General features: G+C 33.6%; 1 protein-coding gene across 1 annotated transcript; it reads left to right on the top strand.

Annotated features, from left to right (window-relative positions):
- The first annotated feature begins 8,409 nt into the window (after nt 1-8,409).
- LOC113238803 (vesicle-associated membrane protein 2-like) lies at nt 8,410-11,288 on the top strand. The gene is made up of 6 exons (XM_026475644.1): nt 8,410-8,489; nt 9,515-9,701; nt 10,296-10,374; nt 10,443-10,522; nt 10,673-10,724; nt 11,206-11,288. Exons 1-6 carry the CDS (start codon nt 8,410-8,412, stop codon nt 11,217-11,219), a joined length of 492 nt encoding a protein of 163 aa, XP_026331429.1. The 3' UTR covers nt 11,220-11,288.
- Nucleotides 11,289-13,198: the final 1,910 nt, after the last annotated feature.

Raw genomic sequence — 13,198 nt, forward strand, 5'->3', positions numbered from 1 at the left:
TGATAAGTAACTCGCCTACCCATAACAGTCATAGTACTTGCTCAGAGCTTAAAACCGTAAAGATCTGCCACTGCCTGTACCACCCTGAGACATACGTTGACAAGTTCCATGTGCCCGTAATTTCACCAGCACCCTTTACCCTTCTAAACCGAAACGCAGTAATGCTCACATTACTGCTTGGCGGCAGAAATATATAAGGTGACAGTACTTCTCTGGACGAACTTTATCACAAGGAGCTCACTTCTAATAATGTTTTCCTGAAGGTAGCTTCATCAAAATTATCCCTGCGGCTGGGGCGTTCATACATATTCTGCATACATTATCCGATTACGTACAAATGTCATCTCGATTTTCACTCATTGTTTATGAAATTAATGATGAATGAATTAGGTGCAAATGTTTCGAAAAACTAAGTGGTGCAAGTTCCCGGTGTGAATCAAATCCAGGACCTCCTACAAAAAAGACTGATAATTTAGTTTGGCGAAACGCTTAACTAGAGTTACAAGGGTCAAAGTAATGCAAAAATGGTGTGCGAACACGATATTTCGTTCAACAGACACTCAATTAGTTTCGCGGTGGGAACTGTCTAGAAAAACAAAGCGTGTTTAGTTACAACTGTTCTTGGATTGCGCGGGCGCTTAGCTTCTACTACAAGAACTCTACTTTCTTTCGTACGTATCTCGAAAAATCTATCATTGCGTTGCCAAACTTGCTACGCAATGATAGAGCAGGTGCACAGCGTATGAATGCAAGATATCATTTATCAAAAACGGTAGTGTGGGAGCCAATGATGGTCTGTGGCGTCATTCGTTAAAATGCCATTGTACAAACTTTATTAGTATCTAATTAAATAGTATATTATTAATGCGGCCTAGAAATTCAGACAAATCAGAAATTGCCGGACGAGTATGAGTTATATGGTCTCACAATATACGAGTCAGACAATCCCCGTGTTCGCCGAGGGATACATAATGCTTCCCTTGAACAATGAGAGAAAATAATAAAAGACTAAAAAATAAGGAAAAATGATAATAGAAAAAGTAAAAATAAATATGTTAAAAGTAACAATTGACATGTTAGAATTATTGCTAACAGAAAAAATTGTTGTTTTCCAGGCACGTTAATAGTATCAATAAACAAAAAATATTAAATACAATATAGGTCACCAAAACACTTTATTTTACCGCTTTTTACTTTTGTGAAAAGTATTTCGGAGCACCATAATTAAACGCAAAAAGTAATAAATACCAAGTCAATATTAAGTAATTTATTTTATGAACACTCTCAATCACTGTCACTGATGATGCTATATAACAGTTTTTTTCTTTAACCTGTTCATAGTTCATTGTCAATAGTGTAGGGTAGCGGTCAGATATGGATTTCCATATTTATTTTCCTGCCTTAAGCCGTTGCGCAGTCCATAAACGACGAACACTGAATATTTTTTTTAAATAATGCCAATATTTCCGAGAATATTCGAGAAAAAGATTTTTTATTCACCAGAGACAGGGAGCAGCTAGAAAAATTATAGTATTCTCGCCTTATTTCATTCCTGTAAAATTTATTACGCAAAATTTCCAAAAACACTTGTTTGCCTATTTTGTTTTCCTAAAGTAACTCTGGAGCCAATGGTAGGGCCTGCAGGATCATAAGGCTCGTATATCTGAAAGAGTTCGCTGCGAGATATTGAATTTAGTGTGAACACTCGGAGCATTATTTAATTGCGTGTCAAGCAGTGAGCTGTGGCGCGTCTGCCAGGTGAGAGGTGATATTCTGCACAGTGGTTTGAACGACTATCGTGCTGGACAGACTATAGAGCTGATATTTTTTGGGAATTATTTTTGTATCCTTACAATTGGAATAGTTTAAGGCTTTAACCACAAAGACGGATTAGACCAAACGTCAAAACTATTACAATAAATGTGTATTATTATTCTGAACATTGAAACATTCGTAACCACATTAAGAGAGAATACTTGCACAGTAGTACAATAAATATAATTTAACTCACAGAATGCGACTTTGGGTCAACTTAAATACTAAACAAAATGCATAAAATCATAGAACGGAGCACGTGTGAATGTAATGTGCAATATAGTATAAAAAATCAACTTAACATTTTCAACAAAATTACCTGCAACCTAAAATTTTAATATAAATATTTGAAATATCTTAAATGTTGGCAATTCCTTAATTTTATGTTAACAATAATTTTATCCCAATGCAATAATTACTTGCATAAAATTTTACTCAGCAAAATGTATGCGAGAAGCATTATGCGCTGATAGAACGCGATAATGGGACTGTCAGGTGTTTGAAGAACACATGTCGTTGTTTATTTTTACATTCTGGAACTTTTCACTGCGCGTAGTATTTATTATTGTCCTAACAACGTCTCGACCTTGCCCTCAGTGCTAGTTGAACTTACTATTTATTGTTGTACCACCAAAAGCATGCTCGGGTAATAATAATGATTATAAGACATTGACACTGAAAATTCAAGACACTCTTTAAACATTGTCGGAAACGACCGAAATAATTGATCACTATCATCATTAATACGATATTAATTAGGTTAGGTTCGGTTTGGTTTCGCGGAAGAATGCGGAAGCGTCCCCGCGTTCCAGTCACAAGGTGCGTGGGGGAACACCCCCGGAGTTTTAGTGCGTAGGCCTCTCTTCTTAGAGAGGAGAGTCCCACATAACTCCGCGCCTCCCCCGGGCGCGCGGTATGCGTAACGCTTTTCTTCGGGTAAAAAACCTAACCTAAGTCTTGTTAGGTTAGGTTGTCAAAGTATTATATAAATAAAGAAGATAAAACGGGATATTTTGTTCTGGTCTCTACTTGGTCATAAATACTCTACGATATGAACGTGAAAGTATTAAAATGATGAGAATTAAAATGCACTATCATTTTAATACTTCCACATACGGCGCTATCTAGCGAGTATTGACTGGTAACAAAGTATTAAAAACGAAACTAATTTTATATTAACGACTTAATATTTACAAAATAAGAAATTCTAAAGAAGCGGTGGTAGCCTAATGGATGGACCTACCAAAGAAAGGCCGTGGGTTCGAATCTGGGCTCGCACCTTTAAGTTTCTCGGAATTTATGTGCGAAATTTAAGATGTTAATTATAATATCGAATAATACTAACAAATAAAATGTACAAACAATTATGCGTCCATAAGAAATACGTTAAGTGAAGAAGTATTTTTTTTTTAAACATAAATGAGTAACAAAGTACATTTCATATAGCGCTCTGAATAATTTTGAAAGATTTTTAAATCGTGACACGTAAACGTGTTTTATGTTCGGATAAACCACTGTTAAATGAATTTGTGACTTTGTGAAGACGACTGTCTACAACAGCTACTTTATTTTTATTCCTAGTATTAATGTTAACATCTCTCACTATTTTTTTATATTACTGTTCTTCTTTATCATAAATTACTTTTCACAAATGCACTGTGACGCTATTGTAAGAATGTTAATCTCTTTAAACTTGTAGAGTGCAGAGAAAACGAGACGGTTATAAGAATACCCCAATAATTGTAGAGACTGGCTCAACTATAACAAAGACTAACATATTGAAAGCATAAATCCTACAACATCAAAAATAAAGAAAAACTGCGAGGCAAGGTTTTGAGCTTCACCTCAGAGGAGGAGACGGAGATTTTTATTTCTGAACAACTAACAGCGAAGGGAAAAAAACATGAAAAGAAACCGTTTTTTTTCTGGAGTACATTTTTCTCTCTCTTCTCTTTCGTATCAATCTTAACAGAGTGGTCGTGGTCATCCCGGAGTACGTTTGTTAACGGCTGATGTTGCTTACGTAACGTCACAAATAAATATTAAATTTTTGTTATAATTATCACGTTAATTGATTTTTATAAACATGTTATATATATATTTAGATATATACAACACTAGCCATGAGTCAAATACAATCAATACTACACAAACATTTGGGTGTGAAAAAGCTGTGCTATCGGTGGATCCCACACAATTAGATTGAGGCTCAAAAAACGAATCGCGTCATTTGGTGTGGGACATAGTAACAGGTGACGAAACATGGATTTATAGTTACGATCCCAAAACAAAGCAGCAATCGAGCGTATGGGTCTTTCGAGATGAGCTAAACCAATTAAAGTGGCGCGTGTGCTAAGTGCCTCTAAGCGGATGATTGCTTCTTTTTTTAATAAAACTGGACGCGTGGCTACTGTTGCTTTGGAGAATCGTTGTACCGTGAATTGTGATCGGTACATGACCATTTGTTTGCCGGAAGTTATTGACAAACTCCGTAAAAATAACCGTAAACTCCGTATTATCTTACACCACGATAATGCCAGCTCTTACACGGCCAGACGGACAAATGAATTTTTGAAGGTGAACAACGTTGACCTTATGAGTCATCCCGCGTACAGTCCCGACCTGGTACCTTGTGACTTTTATTTATTTCCAAAAATTAAGAACCACTTACGCGGTCAACGATTTTCATTACCTGAAGAGGCTGTCGAAGAGTATGAAAAATATGTTTCAGAGATATTCACGGAGGAGTGGCATAAATGATTTCATAAATGGTTCATTCTTATTAAAAAGTGCATTAATGCTAACGGAGAATATTTCGAGAAACAATAAATTCATTTCTGTCCATTTACAGTATTTTTTCTTATTAATTCCGGAAACTCGTAGTGCGCCCCATGTATATACATAGAATATTAAATTAAATATTATAAACTTCCAAACCCACGTATACCTTGTTCATTCAAACGCACCACCTCACACACAAATTTCACACTTCACCCGCATACACACACACCCACTCGTTCACTCACTAACTTATACATTTCATACTTTCAAGTTCATCATCTTTTGTTAATTTTAATTATCTTTTCTTTGTTCTTTTTACAAATTGGAGCCTGCATTACTTAAACTCAATCACTTAATCATAATTTAGATATTGTTTAGAATAAGGAAGAGCGGAAATCCCTAGCACAAGTATGGTTTATTACTTTAAAGGGATTCTCGAGACACTAAAATTGTAAAAAAATTTGTGTCTTGAAATAAAAACATTTTTTGTTTTTATCGAGTTCTTAGGTTTTCGCGATTGTTATACATAAGAAACGAAACTATTTTTCCGGATTAAAGTCGCGTATATTTGTTCTTTTAAACAGACCGACGCTTCGGGCCCTTTATTTTAGATTTTTTTTTAATAAAAATAAAATGTAACACATATACTTGAACTAGGAGAATCCTATATTTTAGGTAAAAAGTACTAATTATACTGGTGGATATGTGACTAAATTATAAACAAAAAACATTTTACAATAAAATGCAAATCATATACCTATGCGCTTAAATTAGACAACATTTATTTTAGGATAATTAATAAATTCTCTGTATCTTCGTAGTACATATTTTGAAGGAATTCTTGGAAAATTTTCTTAACCTTTATGTAACAAAAATTATATATGGCTAATTTGGCGTTCAATTTATTGTAAAAAATGGCCCCCAAAACTCAAAAAATCCGGATATAAACAACATGTTTTGATGATACAATTTTGGGGCAAATAATATCTTCCCGTATTTTGTTAGCGTTTTCAGTACTATATGGGAGTGCAATGTGCTGTTTGAGAACTGTGGACCTTACACGACTTAAACAGAAGGTCAGTGGGGTAAAGGAAAGGGCGCAAGGTAGAAGCCTTTAGAACCGCTCGCTGGGCTCTCTCAATGATTAGTATTGAAGTTTTAGCAATACCACATCAAGATGTAATGCAATATGTAATAATTGATTGACATATAGCATAATAAACTTGCCTAATTATTTTAAAATCACCAATAGCGCGTAATGTTTTAAACACATCATTAGCTTACGGATTCGACCGCTTAGTGCTTCGATATGGTGCTCAAAAGAGAGGTTATCTTGTATTATAACACCTTAGTACTTTACCTTGTTAGTAATAGCAATGTCTGGACCCTTGCACAGGTTATTTTTAGTCTCCTTACAATGGTGAGCAAAAAGTTGTGTGTTAGTTATAGCAGATTTTGGTTTTCGCATATAGAACTGCATGAAACTAGTTTTATCCGTGTTTAGTGTTAATAAATTTTGCTGCAGCCAGTTATTTACGACATTGAATCCTCGCTGAGCAGACTCATAGACTTCCTTATCAGAGTTAGCAGAAAAAAGCAGAGTAGTACTATCAGCATAGGATACGATGTTCCCACCATCTAATTTCAGATTACAAAGGTCATTAATGTAGATCAGAAACAGAGTAGAGCCTAAAATACTTCCTTGGGGAATTCCAAATGCATTACTCTTGAGAACAGAACTGAAAACGTAATGGGATTAAAGCTTCTGCAATAGGATGGGTATATAAACTGTATCATAAGCTTTCGCGAGGTCCAGAAATATCCTCACTGTTTTGTTACACTCGTCAAGTTCCCTTGCTAAAAAATCCGTAAGGTGATGCACAGCGTCAGATGTTGACAATTTGGATCTGAAACCGAATTGTGTTTTAGATAATATGGATTCTTCTTCCAAATACAATACAAGTCTATTATTCACAAGTTTTCCTAATATTTTAGATATTGCTGGCAGTAACGAAATAGGTCTATAATTCGTTATTTGTTCCTTGTTACCAAACTTATGTACCGCGACAACAACAGCTTTTATAAGCATTAGAAATATTCCTTTTGTTAGAGATATTTGGAAAATGAATATAAGCGGTGAAAGTAGGATGTGTCTGAATTGTTTTAGTATTTTGTTCGATATGTTATCATGACCAGGAGCACTATCGTCTTTTAGGCTTAAAATTATTCTTTCAACCTCACTTTCATCCGTATTTAATAGTACAATGATCCCAAAGACTTGCGACAGACGGATTGATTGCTTTGTAGTGGAGAAAGCGACAAAGTTTGAATTTTTTATGCCAGATTTTTACCTGCGTTGACGATAAAACCATTTGCGATTCATGTTGTTTTGATATACATGTAACATTTTTTATATATTTCCAAACTTTTTTACTGTCTGTACCAGCTTTGTCCAATTCCTTTTTATCGTAACTATTTTTAACTTTTTTAAGAAGGTTGTTACAAAAGTTCCTATATCTTTTGTACGATGCTTGTAATATGAAATTACCTTGTCCCCATGTCGTATACAGCGAATAAGTCCCGGTGTAATCCAAGGCTTGATATTGTAATTTTTAATATTTAATAATATATTAATATATTAATATTGATTGCTGTATAATTTTTACTACGTAGGACATACAGAAATGACTGGTGACGCAATCAGAATTATAAACTGGGTTAAAATCAATGTTGCATAAATCTTCTTCAAGTTTATTTATATTGATTTTAGAATTTATTCGCGTGCAATTTACAAATAATTTTATTAATTTTAATTTACGATTAAGGATTAGTAGGGCAGCTGTATGATCGGTTATTGTCGAGTTATTAACTAATGCTATTGATTTAAAAATGAACTTAAGCTTAATATGATCTAAGCAAGTGCCGCTTTGATGAGTGGGGAGAGTGTGCGCAGGAAGTAAGCCTTGAAACGAGCATAGGTTTAGGTATTCTTGCGCACAGGAATCGATGCTATCTGGGAGAATGTTGAAGTTTATGTCTCCCATTAATACATACATTTTTAAAAGATGATAAAAGTTGAAACGTACCGTTAAGTGAGTCAGTAAAAATTTTGGTACTTCGAGAGGGGTCTGTACAAAGCTAATATTGCTATGTCTGATCCAATTTTGATTAGGAGCCGATTGCAATCTAATATATTTACTTCTTCAACTAAAATATTTATATTTTTCCTAGCATAGACCACTGTACCGTCATTTTGGTTGTAATTTTCCTTAGAACTGTAAATATTAAATAGATTTCTATATTTATCTAACCAGCAATCTGTCAGGACTATGGCATCACAGTTAACGTTTAATCTTTGCAGTACTGACATTGTCAAAATTCTTATAGATGCTGCGTATGTTATGCTAACATATACTAACGTATAATTAGAGGATAGCTAAACGGTAATAAATATTGTCTGCAAATTACAACTTCACAAGACTTTGACTCGGATACAGAGAAATTATCCAAGTCGCAAATCAAACTATCAATCATAGTGTTTAAGTAAATTAAATTCTATTTCAATAATTAGTGAGTGAGTGGCGCTTTTAAGCGCCTTCGTAATCTATTGAATTGATGTACCTGTTTTCGGCAATTTTTCTAACTATCAACAACTACAACATCAATATCAATGAGATAGAACTTTAATTATTAAAAAGAAATATCTTTTTTTTGGATTTATTTACTATACTGATATAACTTAATTTCCATTGAATAATATGGTTGAAATTTTGAGGATTCCAAAAATCGAATTGACGAGACTAGGTAATATCAATGGCGCGACGCGTTGGCGCCGTCCGCGAGCGTGCGTACAGCTCCTGTACCCGGGCTGCGCGGCGCGGGAATGACGCACTGTGCCATTCATCTCTTGACTCTTAGCGGCATACGGGTGCTGCTTCTTCAAAACAGCGACCACTGTTTCCATCTGAATAGGAGCACTAAAGGAGAAAAAATATGTGAGTATTTTTAATTATTGCACCGTTTCTTACCATACATATTTGATCGAAGGATCGTGTGTGATATTTTACCTTTTTCAAAATGTTTTCCGTATTTTTGGAATTAGATTCTTTGAACCATTATTTTTCATTTACGTATTTTATTTAAACTATTATTATTGTATGTAACCGTCATTTGAATTGTTTTTTTAATTATATATTGTTTTGATGAAACTGAACTTTATTCGCTTACAATGACAATATACCATTAATTTATATGAGTATTTTTTTATAAAATTAATTAATTAGGAATTATAATAATTTGTTGCCTTTATTATTTTAGAGTTATTTTAGGTTTATAGTTATGTATATAATATGATAGTAATAATATGAATTATAATCAAAAAGTGTGACGTCACAGGCAGTTGGCATGTTTCCAATACTGTTATTGATTAACTAATCTCAGTTTGGTTCCTAGATATTCACAACAAAGGAGAATATGAAAATATTAATGACAAAAGAGCATGATGTGACTTCAATATTTTAGAATCAAAAGAAAATTTAGTTTGGTGTATAGCAAAACCTATGAAAATTTTTTTCGCTCACTATCAGTTAGGTACCATGATTGACCGTCATCCTTGAGGATAGTCGACTACTTGGACCCGACGAATTTTGCAACAGTATCTCGTCAACTCTTTACCTTTAAAATCAAACAGAAAGCATTTGACATAAGGTAGTCTGTCAGTAGCTTTAGATGTCAATGGATGGTTAGGACCATTATAACTGATTGCAGTTGTAATGGTCTTAACCATCCGTTTCACTGACTTCTTTTGCAACTCTTACAACCCCATATTTACATTATATTCGATGGGCTCCGTATAGAATCCAAAGAATCTCGGTGAGTGAACACTAAAAAATTAAATATTTCTTTAAAATCATTACAGGGCTGAAGAAGGAGAAAAAGCCGCACCCTCGACATCTACCCCAGCAGAAGTAGGAGCTCCAGTTGGAGAGCCTGGCTCTTCATTGGATGCTCCAACTGGAGACGGCGAAATCGTAGGCGGTCCTCGCAACATGCAACAAATAGCTGCACAAAGACGGCTGCAACAAACCCAGGCTCAAGTTCAGGAGGTAACTACCAATTTCTGTATGATATAAATATTTCCTCTAATAGAATGTTTTCGAATAGAATGTTTTCGTGGCTGTACAAAGCTCAAATAGTTTCTCCTTTGCCACTATTTCCTTTTCTTTAAACCCTGGTCTATTATCCTATAAATCTTGGTCTTCAGTACACCGTCTTCGATCTTTTCATTAATCAAGCATAATATGAATCAACATGTTTTCTCTTTTCTGTCTATTATAGTGTTCATTAAAGTGTTTAGTAATACCACAAGAAAACAGCAAAGTTTTTAAAATGTTGGGGTATGCCATCTTGTTATGCTATGCACTATGTTACTTTACATTTGGCGACCGAAATGTCTATTATGTATTGCATATCAATGATAAAAGTACTTAATTAAAGTATTTGTTGCACCCGCTGCCTATTTTTATGTTTTAATGTTTATCCTATCATACGAAAATCGCCTAAAACAGATGGCTGCCTAACAATAAAACCTCCGGTCTTATGTAAATTTGTATCATATATTTATTTGCAAGTGAGATTATATAACTCATGATATAGATTTAAAATTAGCTCAGCGACTACATTTTTGTTATATCTTACAGGTGGTTGATATAATGAAGGTTAACATGGAGAAAGTAATCGAAAGAGACACAAAACTGTCGGATCTGTCAGAAAGAGCAGGTATGGTGTACTATAGAAGCAAGACCAATTATAATATCCAAACTAAATAATCCATTGGTATTTTACAGAGGCGTTACAAGACGACGCATCGATGTTTGAAAAGCAGGCAAAAAGTTTAAAAAATAAATTTTGGCTAGAAAACTTAAAGGTAAATGAATAAAGTAATGAACGTTTTAAATCAAATGAACAAACGAAATTATATCTTTAATTTCATTATTTCATTGTATAAATATTTTGTCTTATAGATAAGCTTTGTTATATGTTTGTGTCAATTTGTAACTTGTTTATGCAATTTCAGAGTATGATAATCAGCGGTATCATTTTACTTATCATCATTGGCGTGATATATGGTAAGTCATGTATCTATCTACATCCATTAACTACTAATACGCTGATCCGATAGGCTAAAAGTTTGTCATAAACGAAGGCTTCCGGTGATTACGTGCCATTAGCGAATTTGACACCGCGCCGAAAGCGGAAAGCAGACGAAAGCGGATAAAACTCATAAACCATACAGTACGGCAATGGTTCCTTACCTGGGGTACACATACACCAGGAGGTCAGTAACCATTGACCCCCTGGTGATTGCGCGTACATGGGTACAAGCGCAGAGTCACCTTAGTATTATAAAATAAACAAGCTCGATACAGTTGAGGGTTTTGTAACTCGAGAAGGTTAGGAAATGTCTTCTGCGTGGCTAATCCATTAAGACTCCAAGACCGTAGTAACAGCTCGTACAGCTGAAGTGCGAAGGATACTTATGCATTCGTTACACACAAATCCGTTTTCTTGAATAGTTCTAAAAATCTATCGCAAATTTTATATTTTCAGAGGTGTATTTATAAATACAATCTACTTATGCTGAAAAAACTGAAATATGAAGATACCCTGACATTGCATGGCGCTAACTTCTCAACGGCATAACAAGCAATCTGTAGGACGTTTGTTAGTACCTGTATATATATATACATATATATACATATATATATATATATATATATATATATATATGTATATACATCTACGAACTAGTAAAACATTTAGTACAATTAGTATTTATCATAAATAGTATCTATTATTAAAAATACACATTTTTTGTTTAATACGAAATCAATTATTGTTATTTGAAGACTAAACATTTTATATAATCAATATAATCAATTATATAATCAATAGCATAATTGCAGGTTTATATTATAGTCTAAAAAATAGTCAAATATATAGCTGTATGATTTTTCAATGTACATACGGATAGTTAAAATATATTTTCTTAAAATATATTTATTTACTTCTTGTAAGTAGCAGTATAATTTACAATTGTGCAAAACATGTACAGTATCGACATTGCGTTAAGTAATTTATTAATATTTATTGTATATACCAAACTCATTGAGATTAGTCACGTCATTAAGAATTTTACTAGAAGGCACAAGGCTCAAAAATCTCAAACAAATTTAAATGCTTTTGAATAAAGCGCAAAGACTATGTTTAGCTTATAGCTTTGATTTGAAGGATAAGTCAATTATTTTTCAGTACTATTTTCTAATAACTATACTAGTACACCGAACAATTTAACAATACAACTGAGTACTCCCTATTTAAACTGCTTCCCTGCTAAGGTGAAATGGTCCCGCGTCGAAACCACGAGTTGAAAACTACTATCGACACGGTAATTTATTTTATTTTATAAACTTTACGAAAATGCACACTAATTATACTATTACAGTTATACTTAAATAGGAGTAATAAAATGACATTTACGAATTTCCACCTTTTGCAAACAACATTAAGTGCTTAATTAACAAAGTCAAAGAGAAATATATAATAAATTAATAAATTAATTATAAAAAATTAATATATAAAAAATAATTATTACACAAAAACTAAGTACACATAAATAACAAATGACCTATATTCGACAGTTTCAGTATCCTAGAATAGCTACGAAACTTGGACTTTCGGACATAGTACTGTACGTAGATGTAACGATATTTTATATTAGTACAGTATTAAAAATACAAAAATGTTGTGTAGAGTAAATTAAAAAGACAATAAAAAACCTATTGCACCGCTGGTATTTTAATTACATTATTTGATCTTTGCAATTCGGCAATTACGTTTTAAACCTCTACATAAGTGGTAACTTATTTGTTTCTATTCACAACTGCGAAATCAACCAATTATATAATTACTATTTATTATATTATTTATTATAGTTAAATATATTTTAACATCAAAATGAATGAAAATAGCAACAAAAAGTTTTATATATCAATTTGAACACTTGTTAAGCTAATTTCTTCGACTGGTAACACGTTCTAACATAAAAGGTTAACTTTAGCGCCGCCATTTTAGAATTAAAAAGCAATGCCCTTTGTATAACAATTGAGATAAGAAGTTGTTGTATTATCAAAATAAACACTTTGCATGTATTCACCAAGCATCGTCATGGTGAATTTAACTAACGATGCATCAAAACAACTCAACATTTTTACCCTGTGATGCTAGTGAACCTGCCACACATTATCTACACGGTTACTCATCTCAAGTGCCTGTCAGCGTCAAAACGCCAGGCACCACTACCACGATATCCTAAAAAACATCCACACATCGCCGTTTTTGCATATATCTTTGTCTTACAAGAGCCATCAACCTATTGTTAGAAAGAGAAGGAAATTTTGAGATTGTAGTGAAGAGAAGTCTACTCAGAGCATAGTGACCCCCCCAGATTACGTGTGGCCTGTAGGTAATAGCAAATTGCGATTATTATGTTAGGTCGTAACTAGGTGTTCGCGACTTTCCCTGTAATCGTATGGCGTAAACC

The sequence above is a fragment of the Hyposmocoma kahamanoa genome, unplaced genomic scaffold, assembly GCF_003589595.1.
Source record: "Hyposmocoma kahamanoa isolate Upper Pololo Valley unplaced genomic scaffold, ASM358959v1 98263, whole genome shotgun sequence".
In the NCBI taxonomy this organism is placed as follows: Eukaryota; Metazoa; Arthropoda; class Insecta; order Lepidoptera; family Cosmopterigidae; genus Hyposmocoma; species Hyposmocoma kahamanoa.